General features: G+C 51.2%; 8 protein-coding genes across 8 annotated transcripts; 3 read left to right on the forward strand and 5 right to left on the reverse strand.

Annotated features, from left to right (window-relative positions):
- Window positions 1-59: 59 nt before the first annotated feature.
- Window positions 60-4,064, forward strand: ALTATR162_LOCUS11289 (uncharacterized protein; the record flags this gene model as incomplete). The annotated part of the gene is made up of 2 exons (XM_043318931.1): window positions 60-3,150; window positions 3,202-4,064. 2 exons carry the CDS (start codon window positions 60-62, stop codon window positions 4,062-4,064), a joined length of 3,954 nt encoding a protein of 1,317 aa, XP_043174866.1.
- Window positions 4,065-7,073: 3,009 nt separating this feature from the next.
- ALTATR162_LOCUS11290 (uncharacterized protein) lies at window positions 7,074-11,408 on the reverse strand (the record flags this gene model as incomplete). The annotated part of the gene is made up of 8 exons (XM_043318932.1): window positions 7,074-7,409; window positions 7,460-8,181; window positions 8,228-8,270; window positions 8,326-8,703; window positions 8,753-9,043; window positions 9,096-9,133; window positions 10,124-10,754; window positions 10,815-11,408. 8 exons carry the CDS (start codon window positions 11,406-11,408, stop codon window positions 7,074-7,076), a joined length of 3,033 nt encoding a protein of 1,010 aa, XP_043174867.1.
- A 233-nt stretch (window positions 11,409-11,641) lies between these two features.
- Window positions 11,642-12,229, reverse strand: ALTATR162_LOCUS11291 (uncharacterized protein; the record flags this gene model as incomplete). The annotated part of the gene is made up of 1 exon (XM_043318933.1): window positions 11,642-12,229. The coding sequence occupies one exon, from the start codon at window positions 12,227-12,229 to the stop codon at window positions 11,642-11,644; it is 588 nt and encodes a 195-aa protein (XP_043174868.1).
- Window positions 12,230-12,609: 380 nt separating this feature from the next.
- ALTATR162_LOCUS11292 (uncharacterized protein) lies at window positions 12,610-13,680 on the reverse strand (the record flags this gene model as incomplete). Its single annotated transcript, XM_043318934.1, has 3 exons — window positions 12,610-12,923; window positions 12,973-13,340; window positions 13,394-13,680. 3 exons carry the CDS (start codon window positions 13,678-13,680, stop codon window positions 12,610-12,612), a joined length of 969 nt encoding a protein of 322 aa, XP_043174869.1.
- Window positions 13,681-14,241: 561 nt separating this feature from the next.
- ALTATR162_LOCUS11293 (uncharacterized protein) lies at window positions 14,242-15,492 on the forward strand (the record flags this gene model as incomplete). The annotated part of the gene is made up of 4 exons (XM_043318935.1): window positions 14,242-14,388; window positions 14,449-14,557; window positions 14,608-15,081; window positions 15,134-15,492. 4 exons carry the CDS (start codon window positions 14,242-14,244, stop codon window positions 15,490-15,492), a joined length of 1,089 nt encoding a protein of 362 aa, XP_043174870.1.
- Window positions 15,493-15,904: 412 nt separating this feature from the next.
- ALTATR162_LOCUS11294 (uncharacterized protein) lies at window positions 15,905-17,669 on the forward strand (the record flags this gene model as incomplete). The annotated part of the gene is made up of 2 exons (XM_043318936.1): window positions 15,905-15,987; window positions 16,055-17,669. 2 exons carry the CDS (start codon window positions 15,905-15,907, stop codon window positions 17,667-17,669), a joined length of 1,698 nt encoding a protein of 565 aa, XP_043174871.1.
- An 85-nt stretch (window positions 17,670-17,754) lies between these two features.
- ALTATR162_LOCUS11295 (uncharacterized protein) lies at window positions 17,755-18,363 on the reverse strand (the record flags this gene model as incomplete). Its single annotated transcript, XM_043318937.1, has 2 exons — window positions 17,755-18,163; window positions 18,224-18,363. 2 exons carry the CDS (start codon window positions 18,361-18,363, stop codon window positions 17,755-17,757), a joined length of 549 nt encoding a protein of 182 aa, XP_043174872.1.
- A 1,909-nt stretch (window positions 18,364-20,272) lies between these two features.
- ALTATR162_LOCUS11296 (uncharacterized protein) lies at window positions 20,273-20,953 on the reverse strand (the record flags this gene model as incomplete). The annotated part of the gene is made up of 1 exon (XM_043318938.1): window positions 20,273-20,953. The coding sequence occupies one exon, from the start codon at window positions 20,951-20,953 to the stop codon at window positions 20,273-20,275; it is 681 nt and encodes a 226-aa protein (XP_043174873.1).
- Between the last annotated feature and the right edge of the window lie 3,052 nt (window positions 20,954-24,005).

The raw sequence follows: 24,005 nt of genomic DNA on the forward strand, positions 1-24,005 counted from the left end.
GGTTCTGAACACCTCAGTATATAATACCAACCCGCCGACTGAGTTACGTACCTCCAACCATGTCTACCGACTACTTTTCAGACCAGGAGACCTTCCTTACCAACCATCCCCTACCTACACCGGTTGGAACTCCATACAGTTCCTTATCGCGGACGACTTCAAAATACGACACGCCAGGGAGTGACATTCCTAGTTCGCCGCCTCCCTTCCCACCAGACCACAGTTTTAGCTCCGAAGATGCTGCCAACGACGAGAACATCTCGGTTCTAGACCCACGTCGCTTTACTCCAACCTTGCACGCAAATCTGGTTTCTGAGATCCTGAACCTCCGTCGGGAGCTTGATTCAAAACATAGGTTCATTGATGACCTGGAGACAAGTTTGCACACCGCCCGCACAGACAATGACTCCCTTGCAAAGCAGCTGTCATTGTCTACCAAGGAAAGCAAATCAGCCAAACGCCAGCTCCAGCACTTCGAGACCGAAACACTCGCCGCTTTAGAAGAGATTGCAGGTGAAAGAGACAAGTTCAAGGAAACTAACGCGGATTTGCGGGAGAAGCTAGCAGCAGCAGAGAAGAGAACACGAAGTCAAGATGACGATTCGACCAAGGTGCACGACATGTGGGCCCGAGAAAAGGAAGAGTGGGCAGGTGAAAAACGAATTCTGGAGCGACGCGTTCATGTGTCAGAAACACGGTTAAAGATGCTTTTGGATGAGATCGCTATACACGAAGCTGCCAATGAGGACGCTGGTGTGGAAAGTGAGGCAGATGATCCAAGCCGGGATACTGGTATACCGGATAGTGATACAGGAAGCGTACGGTCGTCACCACAGCGAAGATCGTCCACCCGCCTTGGCCGTCATTCGAGAAACCGAAGCAGCAGCAGTTACAAGAGTATTGGACGCAACTATCGAATGTCTTTGATGAGCTCCGATGGACACTTCCGAGGCAACGGTATGAGTCTGGCAGACGAGCTTATATTCGACGAAGAAGACGAGGAACTGGATGAACTAGAGCTCGATTCGGATGATTTTCCTGAAAATGAAATGCGGGCAAGAAGAGCTCGCGAATCCCGAATGTCGATGTTACCAGACGAAAAAGCAAAACGCATCCTAGGATTGAGCAACGACACCCAGCAGGCTGCCCGGGATAGCCCTGTTATGACAGCCGAAGATACCGAGCCGCGGAAGTCGTCGTATGAAACGGTTCAATCATCTGTAACACTAACGCCTCGCGATATCACTCTAGTATTCCCGCCAACACGACCAATCTATGTTGACACAGGCGTTCAACCATCGCCTCCACCCTCACCTACGAAGCTTGTTATGGTTGAAGCGGCACCACTAACGATTGAACCATCCGCTCCGATGAAGTCGAACGATTTCTCATCCACTGCAGCTGAGATTGAAGCGAATCAGAGCCGGAAGCGTGTTTCAGTACCCTTGGCCTCTAGTCCACCCAGCCAAGCCAGCCCTGAAATTTGCACTACGACTTCAAGCTCGGTACAAACCGTTGAGCCTCTAAGCCCGCCGCCTACTCCCAGGATCCCTATGCCAACAGAAAAAGCACATTTGCCACCTGTCATACCACCTCAGCTCGTATCTACAGCCACGCAAACAGACCCTCTGGTAGAGCCTGAAACTGTGCCTGAGACGCCCAAGAAAGCTCCATTACCGACCCCGATCACAATTCCTTCAATTGCCATCCATGCTCCTACGTCCGCTCCTTCGTCGCCGAGAGCTCCTATCCTTCCTCCCGGCACCAAGACTGTGTCAACTCAGACGAGCGGCGATCTTGTAGCCCCGATGCGCTCAACTGCCATGCAGACTGAGCCAATCAGAATCGATCAGAGACCTGTCAAGCTCCCTGCGCATCTCCTTCCCTCCGCCATATCTTCCAAGCCTGGAACGCCCGAGGCTGAGAGTAAGGTCGCAAAGAAAGACTCTCACCATTCTGCTTCGAGCGACACAGAGCACACTACTCTGAAGTCAACAACTCGTCAGGACTTCATCGCTCGTCTCGAAAAGGCTGCCGAGAAGAAGATTGAGAATCGTTACCCCGGAAACAACGACAATGGACCTTTGTCTCGTCAGCTTCATGCAGACGTACTCAACCGGCCTTTCCGCACAAGCAGTCTCTTCGCCGGGTTTGATGGCCCCTCATCTGATGAAGAGGATGAAGAAGCCGATCTGAGCGACGATGACTACAGACCATTCTCTACTCCAATGCTGTCGTCGCGTAACGCGAAGAGTGGACGGCCAGTGAACCCTCCTACGCCGGTCCCAGAAGACAAGGAAACTACACCCATGTCCAGGCCATCAGAGGACTCCGTCAACAGCGTCTCATTAGCATCTAAGCGTAGCTCGATAGAGAAGCCTTCGAGAGTTGGCAAGACACAGCGCAATTCGATCAGCCGCCAGCCCAGCATTCGACGATCTGCAATGATTCAAAGCAGTACTGCAGCTCATGCCCGCTCTCGTAGCCCCAGTATTGGAAGCCTAGGCTCTAGTAACCACATCCCGAAGCCACCCTTCCCAGTGCCTACTCGATCAAGCTCGCGCAACAAGCCAGTGAGCAAGAGTGAGGGCTCGCAGAGCCCAACGCCTCGCAACAGTGGCTCATATGCCGGCCGCCGTCCGTATGGCGTCAAGCATCAGCGGAAAGATAGTCTACGCAAGGTGCGATCTGCTGCTCCTGTATCCAAGGGTACACGCTCCCGTAGCAGATCACCCACACTGCCCGCGACTCCAAGCAATGCCGACACATCTTCAATACCTCCACTACCAAGCGACATTGTGAGCGCGAGTGGCTTCCGCCACCGACACCAACTATCGACAGCCACTGCAGCAACGGCTTATACAGCCAATGGGTCCACCAACAGCTCGGTATCACACACTAGTGTGGTCGATGCAATCGCTGCAGCCATGATTGGAGAGTTCATGTGGAAATACGTCAGAAAGAGGAAGGCTTTTGGCGGTCCTGACACGCCGGCAGATGTCAGTCGCGCAGCAGAGGAGGCTTCGTTGGCCAACCATGGTGTAAGACACAAGCGCTGGGTCTGGATCTCACCGTACGAGAGAGCCATCTTGTGGAGTAGCAAGCAGCCAACCACTGGTTCTGCATTGATGGGGAAGAGTGGTCGCAAGCGTGAGTTCTTCAAGTCCCGCTATAACCTTGTCTGTACTAACACATCACCAGTCGTCATCCAGTCTGTCCTTGATGTTGCCGACAACTGCCCCCCTCCCAAGAACGAGACTCTTTTCAACCGCTCCATCCTTATCCTCACTCCTGCCCGTGCGCTCAAGTTCACTACCTCATCACGCGAACGTCATTACCTGTGGCTGACAGCACTTTCCTTCCTCGCCCACTCGAGCGCACCGATGCTAGATCTTGGATCTTTGCCGCCTGTACCACCGCCAGTCGACGAACCACAACGTCAGCAGGGCGCAACACTCCGCCGTAGCCGCGTTCAGGATTCTGTGCGTCTTGCCAAGGGCAGGACCAATCCGGTTATGGCTCGATATGCGTCTCAGGATGAACCAATGCCCAGTCTACCCTCTCTCTCTGGGTTTGAAGGAGTTGTGCCAGACGCTGCCAGTCCTCCTGTTATTCCTCGTGGCCCTCAACACGGTAGAAAGAGAAGCTCCACCGGACCAAGCGCACCTCCTCCAAGTGTCCCCTTTCGCAGTTTCTCACACCAACACGTACCGTCTGTGTACTCAAACGTCTCCTCCGATATGTATAGTGCTGGCGTACCCCCATCAGTACCTTCATCGGTCTACAACCCCAACAGCGGCGCTATGAGCTCTCGAACATCAGAGGCCAGCACATCGACTCGTCAACACTTCTTCGATACCATGGGCACCGTTCGCATGGAAGCTTTCATCGACAACGCTCTCGGTGACCCAAAGCAACTGAGCAGCTACAGCGGACGAGCACCGCATATGCAGCACCGTCGTCGTCGTGGCAGCAGCCAATGGAGTGCCAGCACACGCGACCAATCCAATCGTGGCGGCGGTCTATTCGACTTTGACTCTAACGATCCTTTCCGCGGTTTCTAAGAGAACGCACTGCACTTACGACTCGCTCATGTGTGACGGGCATGCCTTACGGCCGATCGATTGTTGTGTTGCTCTGTTTGTCTTTGGGTTATTCTTCAGTCTCTCATTTGTATCTTCTCGTGTTTTCCTTACTACTAGGGCTACGTCCCAGACGACTCGACGTCATCACTGCGGAGGCACATTCACCTCGACTGCACCTTTCCTTGTTGTCACTTCATTTCTCATACTCTTGTATTCCCTCACTCGCTCAACATACCCTAGGGGCCTTATTCCAAGGCTAGAAAACGGTCGTGCTCGCGCACATCATATCGTCTATACCGCCTATTTGTAATGTTTCTTCTCCAAGCCGGCTTTCGCAGTTGCGCACCCTTGATACCCCTCGCTACCTTTACCATATGGGTTTTTAGCGCCTTTTATCTCCTTTTTGTGTCCTTTCCTTGCACCAGAGTTTTATATCCACTTTATCTTGGTAGGGCGTTGTAGTCTGGGCGAATCTCACTCACTCGCTACTTGGTCGTGGAGGGTTTCCGTGGTTAGGAAGAGGCCAGCTCCAGGGCACTTGGTTGAAGTTGATAGTTTGCAAAGAATGCTACAATCAATACCACTATGATCAGACCTTATGTGTCTGTGTAATGTCGTAATACTGAAGTAACCGTTCCATTCGACGCCCGGTGTACATCGGCGTCCTCGCCCATACTGAGGTAGCTGAACTCCACCCCTCTGCAAATTCTCACCACAACCCCACTATCGTGGACTGGTGTGCCCGATTAGCATTTTCTCAAGCCCATCAATTTGTACTGTCGATATATACCGTATGATTTTCTTCTTGCACCATCAATCAGTTAAGCAAAAGCGCTTACAATCGGTTTTGTAGTGTATGTCGATCAACATCCACTTCCAACTTGCCCCCGCTAATAACCATCCAGGTAGCGGTTATCACTCCGGATTCTGATCACGTGATTAGTGTCTTCCGGCAACCCCGGTTCGATTCCGGGCAAGACCTTCTTTTTGCTGAAATAGAGGCTCTGGGTAGATAGAGAAGAGAAGGGAATGGAGGTGGGGCGTGGTTTCGTGGTTGCGGATTAGCAAGATTAATTTTTGGCCACTTCAACATGCAGCAGCCCAAACAAAATCGTATCGCACATAGATGAACACGTAGACTTGCTTGCATACCGTAGATTAATCTATAACTCTATCATTTCTGCCTGCATTCTGCATGCAAAGGCTTGTCGCATCGCGTTCTTGAGATTCGACTGCCGAAGTTTCGCCTTTTTTTGTCTCCACCTTAGTTACCACACATTTTACCCCCGAAAGCAAAAAAAAGTGTTGATCTATCGTGCAGAATATATCGCTATATTGCTATAGTTTATGTACTGCACTTGAATGTTGATGTGCTTCTATGTAGCCTTTCTCATCATGTCCAAAATTTCGAGCACAAAAATCTCAACCTGACAAACTCCTCCATCACAAACAAGTCTTCCACAACAACAAAAAGCAACTTGCTACACGATGTGTAGCTATTACAGATGACTCAGCCGAGGTTTGAACTCGGGACCTTCAGTGTACAGAAACAACTGTCGTTGTTAGACTGACGTGATAACCAACTACACCACCGAGCCGCTCTTGATGACAAAGCATAAAATTGTAAATGTTATATCGAGTTGTAAAAAACGATAGAGATCAAAAACGTGGTTATGATGAATATAGCTCTCGAGAGGTATGGATGATGCAGTGGCACTATACCCACTTTGACAGATCAGGGACCATCATACGTAATACGAAGAAGAACCTAGATGTGTGCAGAGATAATAAAGCTCTGCAGCCTACAACAGCTTAATATGTACAGATATACAAAGTCTGACAGCAATGTAGGCTCCAAGGTTGTGTATCTGGATACGTAATACTTACTGCATGCTATTGTAGTAGGCAAGAAAGAAATTACGCACCTTAGAAGTGCACAGCTTTTGCCTTGGCTGGGGTAATCAGCTCCTCAATGCAAACAAGTTGCTACAGGAGGAAAACCTGCCATCCGTGGTACGAACCGATTGATAGAACAGGGCATGGGCTGCCATTCGTTAATCGGAGGCCGATCCAGTTATCGCTTTCGATCTTTCCGTGGCTGACGGCATCTTGTACTTCAGAGGGTACTAGGCGTGTTCCTCTTTTGGAAACCGTCCCCTCTTCTCAGAACTCTCTATTCAAATCAGTGAGTCTTCGGATGTGAGTCGGCAGTGGTAACAAGCTACTATTAGCAATGAGGAACAGTTGCTCTTCCTCATTCACGCTATAACCCCTTCTAAGGATACCAACCCTTAATTTAGGTAGGAGAAAAATATCAACAACGATTAACTTCTAGTAACCACATCCGTGGTAATTACTAGCGTCGCGGGCGACAATTACTAGCCATCCAGATGCATGTGAGGCCGCCGTACGGAATCCTCGAAAAGGACAAGTATGGGAATACAATGTCAGTAGTCTTGTGTTGCACCCATTCGAATTGTTCTTGTATTGCTTCGATTCTGGTGCAGTATAGCCAGCGTGCATTCGGTAATCTTTGGAGTTGCGGGGACTGTGAATTAGAAACGATTATCTCTTCCTAGTGGGCGTTGCTGTGTGTCGGAAGAGATGTAAGCTGGCGAGTGGAGGTTGGCAAATGGATTGCTGAGGATTGTAGCTTGTAGACGCCTGGATCAGACTTGTAACGGGAAGAGGGGACAAATTCTTGTGGTAGAAGTAGAAGAAGACAGCAGTGGTAGTTCATCAGTCCAGCCCTACACCAAGACGAATCAGAAAAGTTTTGCGCACGTCTCCAACATTTTGGGCAACACAAGTACTACATGTATCACAAGAAGCGTTGCTGGAACAACTCTAAATGTCTTGGTTGTGGCTAGCTATGTATATAACGTTCTTGATGGTATCTGGTTGCGTCAAAAACAACAGCAACGTAGTGACCACTCACAACAAACATCGCGAAAACGATGGAAGACTGCATCAATATGGGCTCCTCTCCTACAACTTGCTACCTGCTTGCCTCCTCTTTTCCTTCTCCTTATCCCTCAACAGCCGCCGTAGGATCTTTCCTGATGGCGACTTCGGTATCTCGTCAATGAATTCAATACCACCGCTTATCCACTTGTATCGCGCCTTGTGTTCTTCGACATGCTTCTGGATCTCACGAGCGAGGATACGGTCGTTCTCCTCCAGACCGACTGATGGCGATTTGACGACGAAGGCTTTTGGTACCTCTCCGGTCTTCTCATTGGGGATCTGAATAACGGCGCAGTCATTTACAGCAGGATGTGTTAAAAGGTGTGCTTCAAGCTCCGCGGGTGCGACTTGGTGGCCCTAAGGTATTGTCAGCATTTGTCGTTTCATATAACAAGTGTAGTCCGTACTTGAACCTTGATGAGTTCCTTGATACGATCGACGATGAAGACGTGTTCGTGTCCATTCGGCCCCTTCTTGAATACAGCTTCGTCTCCGGTACGCATATATCCATCTTGGAATGTTTCCGCGTTGGCTTTGTCATTGTTCAGATAACCCAGCACAACCGAAGGAGATTTGACCAGCAACTCGCCAGGCTGGTCATAGCCGGTAATCTCAACACCCTCGATAGTCACAATCTTGCACTCAGTGCTCGGTAGCAGAGAGCCGGAAGAGCCGAACCAGATATCATCGGGGGAAGATGATGAAACAACGGTACACGTCTCAGTGAGGCCGTATCCTTGTCGAATCTTCCAAGTGGGGAACAGCTTGGAAAGGTCCTCGGCCGTCTCTTGCCCTAAAGGTGCGGCACCCGTGAAGATCGACCACACAGAGCTGAGATCGTACTTGTCTAGTAGAGACTTATTCTTGGTCATCAAGATGATAATCGGTGGTACCAAAAACAACGAGTTGATCTGGTAGTCTTGAATCGCTTGTAGGGTTGATGCGAACTCGAACTTGGGAAGCACTACCACACCATCTCCACGGTAGACGTTCGCATGGCAAATGACGACCAAACCATAGATATGTGACATGGGTAAGAGGCCCAGGGCGATCTCAGTATAATCGGACTGGATTCGTACATCCTTGATGATGGTGTCTCTGTAAGGCTTCTCATAGGTCGTGATTTGCACTGTTTGTGATTAGCTACGGTTCTATGTGAATTCGAGGCGTCTTACTTGTGTTGGCGATGACGTTCTTATGTGAGATCATGACACCTTTCTGCGCAGAACGTTAGTATGAACTTGCATGTATATGGAGGGCATTCGCTACTTACGGGTAATCCAGAGGTACCGCTAGAGTAGCACAGGAACGCGGTTCGCCGAGCACCGTCGCCCTTCTTCCAGTTCAACCGTGGCAGACGATCAAGCTTCTCGCCCTCACGAATGAGGTCGTCCACTGTCTTAAGCCCCTTTGGTGTCTTCTTTCCAGCAAATGATTCCGGCACCTCGAGTATGTATATGCGGTTCTCGGGGATACCGCTGTTCTTCGCTGCTTGTCGTGCAGTCTCCAATAGAGGGACACAGGTAAAGAGGGCTTTTGCGCCAGAGTTCTTCAGTTGGTATTCGAGTTCAGCGGCGCTGTATGCGGCATTGGCGGGTGACTGGATACCACCCAGTCGGTGCGTGGCCCATGCCAATGGAAGTGTGTCGATCTACCCAACGTTAGCATCACCATAAACCCATCAGCCAAGACGTGCTTACCGTATTGACGGAGAAGACGGCGATGACTTTGTCCCATTCAGTCGCCTCGTTTGGGTGGAAGCCAAGCTCCTTTGCCAGACCGCGCGCGAGATAGTCAACACGGTCTCGCATGTCCAAGCATGTGTATGCCTTCCCAGTTAGTCCGCAGATGAAGGGCTTATTCGAGTAGCCGAGCGGATGACGGCCATAGTGCTCATCTAGCATGAAGTCGCAAATGGGAATCGAGTCCGGCGGGTCGAAGGGAAGCTTCGGCACCCATGAAGGAGGATTGAAAGGCATGTTGGGCGGTGTCTAAGGGTCTGTTAGCTATGCGCAAAGCTTTGAGAGAGATCCAGGTACGCACATATATAGTAAGCCTCAATTGGCGATGCAGGGAGAATTCTAAGAAGGAATCGTTGCTCCAGCTTTAACGCATGCGCCCATCTTCCTGAATGACGTTAGCATCGTCGGGTGCCGTCTATCTTCGTAGCCGATAGCTATGCCAGCCCCGAGATGTGGAGAAACTGGGGTACCTTACCGAGGTCATGGCCCATAGGGGCTTAGCATCGGGGTTAGGTCGGAGACAGCAAAACACGACCCACCACTCAGCGACATGAGCACAGAGAATAAAGTTGCAGATTCGCGACCAAAGTATAGTCAGGGGTTGTGAGAGTTGTGATTCTTTTCAGCCATGGCTACCATATGCGCTCGAAGTGGCTCTTGTGACATAGTACAGTAAGTGCGTCCCTCAATGACGTTCCGCACTGGCAGCCCTCTTCACTTTCATCACCTCTTCTACTTTGGATGCTCTCAAGAAGTCAGGCACCAAGGCATAGAGTGCGAGGAGAAAGCGGATACCTAAGGAGTTGGTTGGGACTCAACAACAGAGGTACCGCGAGGGATGCGCTGACCATGCAGCTCGGACACGGCGATATTGTCGCCATGCATGGTGCGGACGTACAGAAATATTATGAACATAGTGTAGAACATGGGGATAAGCTACGGTTTGCGCTTACGTGTCGGTATATTGATTTGGAGTCGCTAAAGCATGAGGATCAGCCGAAGTATGAGGTTGAACGTGATGTGGAAGGTTACGATGGATCAGGATTAATGTGAATACTTTTAAAGGATTGAGAAGGGGATTATGATTCTAGTTTATACGTCGGTCAAAACGAAGCAACATTTAGAGAGTGTGTTTGGCTGGGTGGTTGTACCTGGTGGATACCATGTCATCATTTGAAGGTGAACATGCTTTGCGTTTCTATAGATGATTCAGAACGGGTATTTAACTTTTATTTTCATGCACATGACCTCGTTACCTTTCTGATCCTCATATTTCTTGCTTCCACTCCTTGTTGAAGGCCCGTCCAATAACCATTCTCCTCACCTCACTTGTTCCAGCACCAATCTCGTACAGCTTGGCATCCCTCAATATCCTTCCCACAGGGACCTCATTCATGTATCCCATGCCACCCATCAACTGCACCGCATCAGCCGCAACCTCACTCGCTCTTTCTGCGGCATACAGGATCGCTCCTGCGCAGTCCTGTGTCTTGATATCAGGGCTAGCATGCGACTCATCCACTGCGCGCGCCACGCTATACGTGAATGCCTGACTGGCACGGTACTTTGTGTACATATCCGCTAGCTTGCCCTGCACAAGCTGGTTATGTGCTATCGGCATGCCAAACTGTTTTCTTTGATGTGTGTAAGGAAGAACGTTGTCGAGGGAAGCTTGCATGAGACCAAGAGGTCCTGCGGAAAGGACGAGGCGCTCGAGATCCAAGCCTTCCATCAGGACGCGGACACCGCGGTTTATCTCGCCGAGGACGTTCTCACGGGGGACGAAGACGTCTTCGAAGACGAGTTCGCCGGTGTTGGAGCCGCGCATGCCAAGTTTGTCTAGTTTGTTCGCGACGCTGAAACCCTTGGTGGAGGTCTCGAGGATGAAGGCTGTGATGCCCTTGGAAGCGGCATCGGGTTCGGTTTTGGCATAGACGACTATTACGTGTGCATCTGGGCCCTGCAGGTCTTGTGTTAGTATGCCTCTTCTTCTCCAAAAGACCTATGGTGAGGGACGTACATTCGTAATCCACATCTTGGTTCCGTTGAGCAGATAGCCGCCATCCACCTCCTTAGCCGTCGTCTTCATACTAACAACATCACTCCCCGCACTATGCTCACTCATAGCTAGTCCTCCAATCTTCTCCCCACTGATCAGACCAGGTAGGTATTTCTTCTTCTGCTCAGCATTGCCATTCAACATCAGCTGATTGACGCACAGCTGGCTATGCGCCGCGTAGCTCAATCCTATACTACCGCTCGCCCGCGATAGCTCCTCCATAACAACGCAGTGTGCTTGGTATCCCATGGCTAGTCCGCCAAACTCTTCGTCGGCTGTGATGCCCAGGAAGCCGGCTTCGCCAAACTTCTGCCACATTTCGTTTGGGAATTCATTCTGCTTGTCGGTGCGCGCGGCGAGCTCTTCGGGGATTTCTCGCTGAGCAAAATCACGGACCGAGTCACGGAGTTCGTCGAGGTCGGATTGGGTGGGTGGTGTGAAGGCTTTGGGGTGTTTTGTTGATGCGTAGCGGGTGGTGGTGGAGAGGACGGCGGCGGGACGGATGCGTGTTTGGCGGATGCTGCGTGTGAGGAGACGGGGGGCTAGAGACGCCATTGTTGTTGTAATTTGCTACAGAAAGCAGAAAATTGGAAAACAATTCTTCGAGGAAGAAGAATGTGGTGACATGCTTGACCAAAGGCACAAAGTTCGGTTTGCGACGGCTGATGGACCGAGGCACCTTCCTAACTCATCTATTGCGGAGAGGCTAGCGTCTGGGGAAGAGGAAGCGGCGCAATTCCGCTCGCCATTCACATGTATCCATGAACATCTGCATTGTCATCTACCTTTCAAAGCTCATCAACGCCCTTCATGCGCCTGCCATTGCATTCTCCCACATCCAGTGCCACCAGGAACCTACTCACGGCATTATACGCTGCAACCGTCGCTGTCAACTCAACAACCATGGTGTCTTCAAGCACGGCCTTAACCATCTCCGCAACACTATTCTCAACCTGCACACCCACAGTCATCTGATCCGTATAAACCATGACCGCATACTCTTCCTTGCTAAAACCCAACAACCCTTCCCTCTCCACATCCCCATGTCTCGTAACAGGTAAATCAAAGATAGTCTGTAGCACTTGTTTGGAAACACCTGCTTTCAACGCCAGAGCGGCATGTACGTCCCATTCGTGGACTGCGTGGTTTAGCACGGCAATGCGGCTTATGGCTAGCTCTTTGAGATTGGCGGGTAAGCTGGTCTTGGTGCGGATTGCGCCGATGAAAGAGTTCCAACCGTCTGCTACCGCGGGGTTGTGTAGGAGAGCGAGGTCGAGGGGGATGAGGGGGCGGGGCTTTCGTCGTTCGGCGATGCGCTCGTAAATTGGGCGAGCTTCTTCACTTGGGGGCTCACTTGGGGCGTAGGGGACGCGCATCTTCGGTGAGGTTGTTGAAGTAAAGGATCGTAGGCCGATGTTGCGTAGGATGGGACAAGGTTGAGGGCGTAAGAGGTTTGAGAGAAGTGGGCGGAGGGACATTGGAGGTCGAAAAGCACGGCAAGATCGAGAGATTTATAATGTTTACCTCATGCACCTGCAGGGACTACTACGGATATGCTTTCCGGTATCTGGAATAGCAAGATATGCAACGCTGGGCAATGTCAGCTGTAGAAACGGCGACAGCCATGGCTTTTATTCTACCAAGATCAAGTTGTGAGAGAGAACATTCGATTAAATATTCATTTAGGCGTAGTTTTCCGTAGATCTCGCTATATGAAATATATACACATGTAACGCCGCAAAAAAGATCACTTGATTTACAACCTGCTCTGCTCATCAAACACATTCGGCAACCTAGGGATGCCCTCCAATCTGCTTGTCTTCTTGCCAGCCGGTGCGAGCGTAACGTTGTATGTCAAGTCGAGCTTCGCCTTGGGGTCGTTGCTGGGTTTGAAGTCTAGCAGCAGGTCGTCCTTGACTGCAAAGACAGTGTCGTTGGTGACCCATTGGTCATCGCGGGGGTATAATTGTGTGATGAGTGGCTTGTAGTTCTCGGCTGAAACCATGAGATGGATGTGCGCGGGGCGGAAGGGGTGGCGGTCGAGAGTCTTGAAGAGTTGGCCAGCGGCGCCTGTTGTGTGTCAGCGATCTTCGTACAAGGTCTTTGGGGTTCAACATACCATCAGTAGGCAGCGAGTAGGCAGTTGGCTTGTAGCAGTAGTACCAGTACTCGCCCTTTTCGTTGGTAGTAAACTTTCCCCTCAAGTTGTTTGGCTCCTGGTTCTCGGGATCTTGGAAATCGTACTTTCCATTTGCGCTCGCTTGCCAGATGTCGATGACTGCGTTGGGGATGCCTTTCTTGGTGTCGAGGTCCATGACTACACCGTGCATGAGAGTTGTCTGGCCATCGGGATGTGAGTTGCGAATGATGGTGTCGCCAAGATCGCGGAAGGGCGAGTGCGGTGACCAGAAGGGACCGAGGATTGTGGATGAGGTGGGTGTCTCGCCAGACTCGTTGATGTGCTTGTGTGCGATTTCGTCGACCAATCTGTGTCCAAGTCAGTATGATGCTTAAGCCCGCTCTCGAGTTTGGAAACTGACGATTCTACACCTAGAACATCTGAAATACGATGCGCCTCATTGCGGGTGCTGGTTGTGGTTTTGCCAATGGAATTTACAAATCGCACACCCTCAAACCACTCCTCGTTGGTCAGCTCAACCTCGCGGATGAAGTCGTGCAGGTGCCTGATGAGCTTTCCCATGACAAATCGCGTCCTGTCTGGCACATTTGGTCCAATGGCGTTGATGACGGCGTCGGTGAAGTTGGGATCGAAACGGTGCGAGCCATTCTCCTGAACCTGAGGCGCTGTTTGTGTGTTTGGGTCCATTTTGAGTGTGTAGGAATATAGTATATCAAGCAACAAAGGGTATCAAGAAGATGTTGGAGGTAGAGCAATGCAGTCAAACATCAAAGTCCGGGGGCACAAGCAGCTTAATAAATACTACCTGGAATCTAGCCATCCGCAGCCAACCGAAGCGATGGCCTTAGCAATGGCCGTCTTTCTAGCCGCGCATCAGGCGAGACTTTGTCAAAGCTGTCTGGCGGCATGCTCTACCGGCTTCTGAGCGTGCTGTGAGCGCGAGCAGCCATAGTGCCGAAGGTTGCGCCATGTCGCGACGGCTGCCCCGCCTTGACCTGACTGGATTGGCGAATCAAAAGAGAGCCGATGTGGAAGAGAACTTACCCGCCGTTTTTCCCTCGTATGTAGCGTCATCCGCACGCGTGCCCCGCCTTCGGAGCAGACCCCGGAACTTCGACGACGCGACGCGATGGCCAAATTATTGGGAAGTGGAGGGCAGACCCGGCAAACATCCCATCGCTGCAGCTTCTCATGCAACTTGTTCGCTGACAAGAAAGACCCTTTCCGCCAAAACAAGTAACCGCCAATATGGTCAAACATCATCTTATGATTGGCACTTGGACGCCGCCGGGTGTGATAATCACGGTCGCGTTCGACGATGAAACACTCAAGTTGGAGCTGGTGAAGAAGACGGAGATTCCAGAAGATGAGCCTATAAGTTGGATGGCTTTTGACGTATGCGCGCAACTCCCGAAAGTCGGTGCGACCAACAATGGCTGATCACCAGAGAAACAGCACAAGAGGAAGAACATCTATGGTGCTTCGATGAAGAAATGGAGCTCGCACGAAGTAAAGAGCCCAAGCGAGATTGTGCATACAGGAAGCTTTCCCATGGGCGGACATCGTGAGTAATACGACATGGAGACTCGATGCCAGTACTGAGAAGCTCCGTAGCCAAAGCAAATGATGCCGACACAAAGACACGCGCCATCTTCCTCCTTCCCGCTCAGAAGCCTCCGTACGCCGTATACTGCAATCCGTTCTATGACTATGCCGGCTACGGCAACATCTTCTCGGTCAACTCCTCTGGACATATCAAAGAAAACATCCAGAACTTTGAGTACTGCGACAGGACTGCCATCCATGGCATGGTCTTTGATCCATCTGAGACCTATCTCTACAGCGCGGACATGTGGGCAAACCGAGTGTGGTGTCATAAGAAGATAGATGATGAAGGTAGGCTAGAAACAGTAGGCTTCACCGAGGCTCCCGCACCGAAAGACCATCCGAGATGGGTAGAGATGCATCCATCAGGCAACTACCTATATGCCTTGATGGAGGCTGGGAACCGGCTGTGCGAGTATGTGATTGATCCACAAACCAAACTGCCTGTCTACACACACAAGACGTACCCATTGATCCCACCCGGTAAGGCTTTCATTCAACCCTGATCACTTCAAAAGCTAAATGAGAATCCTAGGTATCCCCAATGCAAACACCATGTACCGCTCCGATGTTTGCTTCCTTACCAAATCCTCAAACTACCTTTTCGCGACCTCTCGATCCAACTCCTTCTCCCTCACCGGTTACATTGCTGCATTCAAGATCGCCCCATCAGGAGCCATTGAGCGACAAATCTGCCTCAACCCTACGCCGACCTCTGGTGGCCACTCGAACGCTGTATCGCCATGCCCATGGTCAGATGAGTGGTTAGCGCTTACGGACGATGAGAAGGGCGGCGTGGAGATATACAGGTGGCACGATGAGTTTCTGGCACGAGTCGCGAGATTGGAGATTGGCGAGAAAGGCTTTGGTATGAACGCTATTTGGTATGACTAGGTCGATGCAGGCAAGCAGCATGTTTGTCTGTAGTGGACACTCTTGGGTAGAATCAAATATGCCGGCAGCTCAAATTTGCTGTATGCAGTACATTTGCATAAACTTCAACAGTCTTCAATACTAATGGTCCTCCACGTCCCGAAACTTAGCGTGGTAGTGGCGGGTCTATGTTCAGCCTCGGAAGAATGAGGGGCATCGGTAGCGCCGTCGCCCGAACTAACGCCAGCCGGCAAATGTCATCGGGGAAGCTCTTCTTTCCCCAACTTCGTCATGGTTCGCACGAGGGAATTGGAGTAGCATAGTTGCATTGATCAAATCTAAACACATTCTATCCTCTACCTTTGATCCGTTGATTACCTGCTGCTTGCCACACTCACACTGAAGTTACAGCTCCCCCGCACCAAAAGACATCATGGCATCCAAATCAACACCAGGCATCTTGTACGTGACGATGCAGCCCAAGGAGGGCTTGCCTGAGGCACAGTTTCACGATTGGTAAGTTGACCCTCCACAGCTGTATTCTTACCTCCTCACGATCGCACCTGACGCTCTTTCCACCAAGGTACCAGAACGAACACGGCCCTAACCGTCTCCGTCTTCCCTTCTGCAACAACGGCTTCCGCTATCGCGCGACCGACCTCGAGAATGCATCCGGTTCCAAAGACAAACCAGAGTGGATGGCCATCTACGACTTCGACGAGCTTGAATGGCTGACCAGGGAACCGTATACGAAGCTTCGGAGTGCACCAGTGCAGTCGCAACGTGAACGAGATACCATGAAGCAGATATTCGTAGACAGGCGATCATATGACTTGCTCGGAGAGTGGAAAGGCAATGATTTCAAGGACCTACAGAAAGTAGAAAATGAAGGAGAGAAGAACGTCATGATTGCAGTCAGCTTTGCGCTGCAAGACGGTGCTGACAAGGAAGAAGAACTGAAGAAGTGGTATGACGAAGAGCACGTGCCGCTTCTACAAAAGGTCCCAGGATGGAGGCGTACTAGAAGATTTGTTACATCATACCTGGATCTAGAGAGTGGACACAAGTCAGAGAAAGAATACCTCGCGCTTCATGAGTACGCGCCGCAAAATGGGCTAGGAGGGCCGGAGTTCAAGGCTGCTACCACAACTGAATGGTGCGACAAGATCTACAAAGATGTTGTGAAAGAGAGGAAAAGGAGAGTTTATGATTTGTACTACACGTTTGGGGCTGCGCAGCGCGACCTACAAAGTCTGGCGAGTAAAGACACAGTACCAGCGGAGAACACAGAGGGGATGGTCAAGACATATCCAGCGCATACAACACCAGACAAGCGACCGGTGATTGAGAGCTTCGTTACAACCAAAGATGGTGTGCAGCTCCCATACCGTCTCGAAGGCTCAAGCGATCCCAATGCGCCTTTACTCGTTCTCTCGAACAGTATACTTGTTGATTACGGTATCTGGGACGATTTCGTTGCTGAGTTCGCAAAAGCCACAAACAACAAGTACCGCATCCTCCGATACAGCACTCGTGGACGCCACGCCCTGCCATCAGAATCTACGGCGCCCATCACAGTTCACACACTCACGGACGACGTGATTGCACTGCTCGACGCGCTCCGTGTCAAGAAAGCATACATCGTAGGCGTCTCCCTCGGCGGCGCAACAGCACTCAACGCAGGTCTCGCTTACCCAGAGCGCATTTCAGCATTCATAGGCTGTGACACCAATGCTTTCGCCCCTCCCTCCAACGCCAACGCCTGGAACGAGCGTGTCGCCGTCGCTGAGAAAGAAGGTTTGAAAGCTTCATCAGGTGAGCCCATTGTCGGCGAAGAGCTCGCAGAGGTGACAGTCCGTCGCTGGTTCGTCAAGGAATCTTACGACGATGCGGAGCTGGCGAAGAAGATTCAACGCGTCAAGGACATGGTCAAGACAAACTCCCTTGCTGGTTTCCGTGATTCGGTCAAAGCGCTACACCAGTATGATATCAGGGAGAAGATGGCTGGGTACAAGGGCAAGGGCGCGTTCTTGGTGGGTGCTGGTGACGGTGTACTGCCCAAGACTATGAAGGAGAATATGGCGGATAAGCTGGGTAGTGGTGTTGAACTCAAGGTGGTTGATGGTGCGGGACACTTGCCTATGGTGGAGAGGCCAGTAGAGGTTGCGCAGTTTGTTGCCAAGTTTTTGGAGGGTTAAGTCATGGGATGTACATCATCTACACCACTTCCAAATCCAGAAAACGACGTTAAAATACGCATCCCCAGATAGAAGCGCTATCCTACTACCCTCTGTCCTCCCTCCCATCCACCCAGCTAGTACAGTTGACACACCTTTTCGCCTTTTCACTAATGTACTTTCTACAAAATTTACACTTGACCTGTTTCTTCACAATGTTATCCCCACTGCTCCTCGAGTACGCCAACGCGACCACCCAAAGCGCCAACGCAATCGCCAAAAACCTAACAATCTTGTCTAGGAAATCACCGTAAGCCAGTACCACGGCGCCGTCGTCGATGGCTTGCTTGGGCGTGTTGTAGCCGTTGGATATGGAGACGTTGTAGTTGGGCCCGGATTGCAGGATGGCGAACTTGGAATCGAGGTTGCGGGAGAGAAAAGGCAAGAGGGAGATTATAGGTAGGATTATGGAGGAGACGAGGGAGTTTGCGCAGGCGGTGAAGGAGGCCGCGAGGCTAGTAGTTCGCGTCAGTACGGCAGATGTGAGTGTCTTGTTGTTGTTGGAGTGTTGTTACATTAATCCAACAGCTACCTCGAGCACGTTGTCACGTAGAGCGAAGTTGCTGAAACTGTCCCAGGCACCCGCTGTTCGCCTCTTGATTCCTTGCTCTGCATTGCGGAGAGTTTGCTGCGTGTCTTCGTCTAGACGCGGCATGATGGTACTCGAGGGGGTTGAGGTGATGAGGGTTGATGCAGATGCATGTGGTGCATGGTTCATCAAAGCTCGAGTCGCGTCTCAGGTAACGACGTCATCAAGACGCGTTAGGCTGGAACCAATCACGCGCACGCGCACGAGGATTGCTTGTACGAGTCCCTCGTCCAAAGAGGATGGCCTTTCCCTTGCAAACACCATCTTTATTGTGTGTTTTGCAGCAAGGACTGTACCTAGCTAACGAACATGTTCCCTTCCTCGATCATTGTAGCGACATCTTCTCCACTCTCTTCCAATGCATCCCGAAACCTAGCCTGCTCATTCCACGCCTAAGCTTCCCCAGCCTGTGGTCCACTTAGCGAGACGCCAGATAGATCGGCTTTCCTTGTTGTCATTGCCCTGCGTCGACCACAAAGCCACGCGGCTGCAGCGCTGCGCACGACATGTACTTCGACATGACAATCTCTTGCGCATCATCTCATGCCTCCGCGGTTCAACATGCCGCACACCAAGTTCTCTGCGATCGCATCGAACAAGATCATCACGCCTTCGGATACACAACCTTATATCTCCTACTCGTCCACCAATCCAAGACATGGCGTACAGTAATAACCCCACAAGCTCGGCCCGTCTACGCAGAAAGCCACTCTTCTCTCCCCAAACACAGACCACATGCCCAACCTACACCCCACCCCACCCCACCCTACCTTCGTAACGAGAAACACCAAAAAGAGGCCCCGCCTGCGAAACCACGCCAGCCAGCCTCATGATTCAGTAGCATGGTTAACTTTGCCGACCCCAGATCAAAGCCCGCCGCGTGACCCTTTACGGCACTCCAAGATCGCCCGCCTAGATGAAAGGGTCAAAGGGAAACCCCAAAACGCAGGGTCTGCCGTCCCTGGGAGATGGAACAGCATGGACATGACAAGTGGTCAGGTTATGTCATGTCACATCATGTCAACTTCGGGACAGCTAAGCCAAGTAGATCACCGCAATCGCTCCGTTTCGCGTGCAAGATGCGCGGTAGAAAACACTTCTTTTCTGTAAGAATTTCGGCACTCTGCGCTTCGTGAATGGGTAAAAGTGAGGGGGTGATCGCAGAAAACACTTCATGCCGGTAAATGTTTTTCTCGCACGCGCTCATGCGCGAGGCTGCATGCAAGAATACGACAAAACGGTATAGCCAAACCTCATTGTGGTAATTTCAAACGAAAATCTCGATCCCCTCTACTGCAGGAAATCGTGAGGCTGAATAGAAGAGAAGGGAAAGGAAAAAAAATTGAGCGGGCTGGTTGATAAGATAATCCTCGCCTCTTCTTGCGATGCAGCGGGTGCCGATAGATCCGATAGCTTCTGTGAAAACCACCGCGGAGGTTTTTCGGAAGCTTCAGGGTTGGAGCGGTAAGCGCGCGAAGAGGGATGTTCGCTGTTAGGGTGTGGAGGGGTACATTTGGGTTGTTGGTTGTTTTCGCTATCGTGGGTTATGCGGCATGAGGTCACGGTACCGCACGCTTGCTTTAGTGTGCAGTAGTCACGTTTGGTGCGAGGGACCGGTTGCGTGTGCTTGACACAGTATACGCGCTTCGAAGGGTTAGTTACAAGAAGTCGTGCCGGGGGAATCTTCTTCATGACCAAACTAGCAATTGATGTCCATGGAAAGTGTGCAATTGCGCATTAAGATATTATGAAGTGGAATTTGTTTTGTTTGTTCGATCGATCTCATGCTGCCGCGGCACGCAACCAGTAAAGTTGTAAATGCTCAGTAAAACACCACCCAATGCGTGTAACCATAAAATATGCAAACCCGTGGTATACCAAAAACGCCTCCCAATGCTGTATGCGTAAAGTCAAAAGGCCACCAACGCCGTGCAATGCTGTGCATCCAACCTTGCTACTTCTTCCCTCTCCGTGATTACAATATTGACTCTCCCGTCACCGAGTCCACTCTTGCTCTTGACTTTGATCGTGTCGATGATCTTCTTCGTTCCGCGCCATCCTTGGGCTTCCTAGTTTTTGCGCGCCGTAGCGCAGGGACATCTTCCTCTTCAGATTCGTCTACAGTGAATAGATCCGGGCTGGGTTCCCGCCATGAGTGGCGATGACCAGATAGTGTGCGCGAGTATCGGCGACGATTTTGTTGTTTGCGAGTTGCAAGATCTTGTGCGCGACCTCGGGCTGGTTCAGTGATGCGGATTCGTGGAGGGCTAAGTTGAGACACAACATGTGGCGTATCATTCAGTCGATCGTCATCGAGGCCCATGAAAGACTCTTCCTCCTCTTCATAGATGGTAGGTGCGTGGTACTGGTTGTGAAGCTGGCCGTGGTTGTGCTTGACGTATCTGGCCCATTTGTTGGCCACGTTGGACTTGAACTTGGAAGACTTGGTTGTGCGGGGCCCTTCCTGGACGTCGATGCCTGCGCTTAGCGACAGTTCATACGGGTCGTCAGCTTCAGTGATGGGTGGTGAGATGAAGTGCGAGAAGGGATCTTCGTCAATGTCCGGAAGATCGTTTTCATGTGTGTCCTCATTGCCCGTCTCGACCCACGGTGGGAACGAGTAGGAACGAGGAGCGCTTCGTAGATAGGAAGGCATGATTAATAAGATATCCTTGAACTTTCGAAGGAGTGATGAACGTCGGACGGGTAGTGCCGGTTTAGCGCTAGATTCAACCTTGACAAAGGCGATGTGACCGAAAATGGTGTTTAGCTCTCCGGCTCCCTGGCCGGTCCTTCCTAAAACAACAGCTTGCGAACACTCGGCGACGAGAGCTCACAAGTGGTGGTGGAAGGTTGTTTTTGTAGTTTCGCCAGTGGTGAGTGGCACACGCAAGATATTATGCGTGACTTTGGCGTAAGCCTCTGAAAGAGTCACAAGAGGGCGGAGTGGATGAGGAGGCTGAGATGAGACAATGGTAGTGCTGCCTAGGATGTATTTGCCTGGGAGAGGACGAGTCAAGAAGCGACTGTTAGTAGAGAACCGTGGTCTATCCTCCTCGAGATATCCAGATGCCGAATACATATTCTGGAGGATTCCTTGGGTACTTATGTTTGCAGGCCAGAGATGTTGCCGGAAGAGGTGCCCTGCATGTGCAGTGCATACGCATTAGCGTGCGGTGTGGATTAGAAGCTTAGTGCAGCGTGAACAGAATAGGTAGGGATCCCAGGGCGCAAGGGACTGGGTGACAGGCAGAGTGATGGCTGGCGGACCACATGAGATGGTTGGCGGCACACCATCTCGGTGAGAAATGACCTGCAGGCTGCACGCGCGCATTGGCCACTAGGTGTTGCGGACAAGACGGCCGTTAATGCAGGACTGTCGATCGATGTATTACCGCTAAGTGTCAAACTATGGCCGGAGACTGACCAGCGCAATCGTGCAAATTGTAGCGAGGCGTCAAGAGGAAAGGCGACTAGTGAGTGAGTTGTGGTGGAGCCAAAGGCCCGAAGACACTACGTAGTCACGATTCCACGCTAAGGGCGGGGCAGATCACACAGCATACCATCACTTTCTCTCCATTACCACTCAGCCTCATTCTAAGCTTGCCCTTTTTGGTCCACCACACACCCTCTTTTGCTCACACGCCTCCTCGCTTGCGTCTCTGAGAGGCCGTGACTGAACTGCTTAGAGTCCCGCTACATCCGCCCTACGATACCTATCGTGAGCATGACGAGGCTGCTTGCGTGAACCTTTGTTCGGTGCCTGCAGCCGACAGTGTACTACACCGAACTTGGTGGCGTTCATCCAAAAATGTTTCATGAACAGGTCATGGATGGAGTTTCAGCTGGGTGTATGATTCAGCTGATGTGGCTCCAATACACCACAAGCAACATTTGATCTTGGATCACCGTGACATTTGCTCACCATTCATAGTATGATAAATTCGTCTACCAGGGGACAATTATCATATCATTTGACAACCTGGGATAACGCGGCATCATCACTTGGCTCCACTGTTCAGTTTCCCAGTATTGCGAGATTGCTACTGTTTTCCAAGATCCGTTTCCTCACGACACCGTTACGGCCCGACTCCGCTTGGGCTTTACAAGAGATGGACTGACGTAGTCTGCATACACACGACCTGTCTGTTGGGCCTTTGATTGTTACAGTCACTGTTCTATGACGTCTATCAGTTAATGTTGACAATGTTGACAATGTTCAGATGGAGGTCAGTACCGCGGTTCCCGGCGCCAATTTGGGCGTGCGCCTCAATACCTGACTAAGAACTTTATTCCACCCACCGCAGTGTCACCTGAACCCTGAGCCGCCTGATGAGTCGGACTCGCCTGAATTCCTTGGAATTTAATGCGTTCTGCTCGCTTAAACTCACAAAAGAGGTCTCAAGGGCTCAGCATCAGCTCTTGACACGGGTCTCTAAACGCCTCAGTAGCTTGTAAGGTTCTGACTGAATTTCGGCGTGCACGAGTGTGATGCATCCGATTATTCAAAATACCACCCACCCTGTTATTTGACTGTGCATATACATGTCAATCTCGGCTCCTCTCTCCAGATACTGCTAGAAGTCGCTTACGCCGTCAACAAAAGGCGTTCTAGCAGCGGGATTGGACAGCCCTATGGTTATTCTTTTAATGCGAACCAAATAACGTGTACGAATAGAAACTTCTCCTCCCTCGAAGCGCATATCCAACGTCCAAGTTTTGATTTGATCAGCCTTCTCTCGGTTTGGTACAGTATTCGAAGCGCATAACTCTCCCTGTCATGCTGGCTTCCACGCTACTCGGGCGTCGCTGTTGCAGCGCTTCTCACTTTCGCAGCATTGCATCTTACTACTTCTGGTGGACTACAACTCTGCATGTTGCAGTAGCGCTCTCTACATAATTTGCTTTTTTGCAACTCATTGGGTCCTTAGATTACACAAATCGACCGATGCCATGGCACGCGTACCGTGATCTACCACTCACTGCTGAGACCACCCTAGACAGACTAGATATCTTTACAACCGACATCTACATCCTCGTCGAATAGTCCCTCAACGTCCCTCAAGTCGCATATCCTGAAGCCTTTCACCGCCCTACACCGCCATTTCCGCCCATGTCTTCCGCGATACGATCTACGAGGCGTGAGCGCTCGGGAGCTAACTCCTTCACTAGCCTACAAATTCCCAGCAGGGATTCCCCAAACCGTCTGCCTGCATCTGTACCAAGGAAGAAACACCATAGCTGTGGGTCTTTCAACATTTCGGACTCTTTTGTTCGAGATTTCTTGAAACACATATCGGACCAGCATCGGCCCACCTCGGACCTTTCATGACGTGCGCCTTGGGTTTCGGGCGAGAAGATGGTCATTGGTCGACTATCTCGTTTCGTTTCGTCTCCGTTCATACATACGAGGCGCTCACCGCTGATGTCCCTCCACCAAACGCCGACACACCGTGCCGATGGCGACATACCAATGCCGGCCATCTAGGTATTTGACTTGTGCCGAAGTCAATGTCAGGGATGGTGTGCGCGGGGTGCATGTTGGAAAGGGCCCCGCTGCCTCTCTAATTCTGCAACACCACGGACTCAGATCGCCCCTCTCTACCCGAGAATTATTTTGAGATGCGCGCGCGCGCGTACTGACTACCCGGCTCTTGCGCCCAATGCATTTCCTTGGAACGATGAGGCTCTCACCGACTACGTCATGT

The sequence above is a fragment of the Alternaria atra genome (assembly GCF_907166805.1).
Source record: "Alternaria atra isolate CS162 genome assembly, contig: 35, whole genome shotgun sequence".
Taxonomy (NCBI): Eukaryota; Fungi; Ascomycota; class Dothideomycetes; order Pleosporales; family Pleosporaceae; genus Alternaria; species Alternaria atra.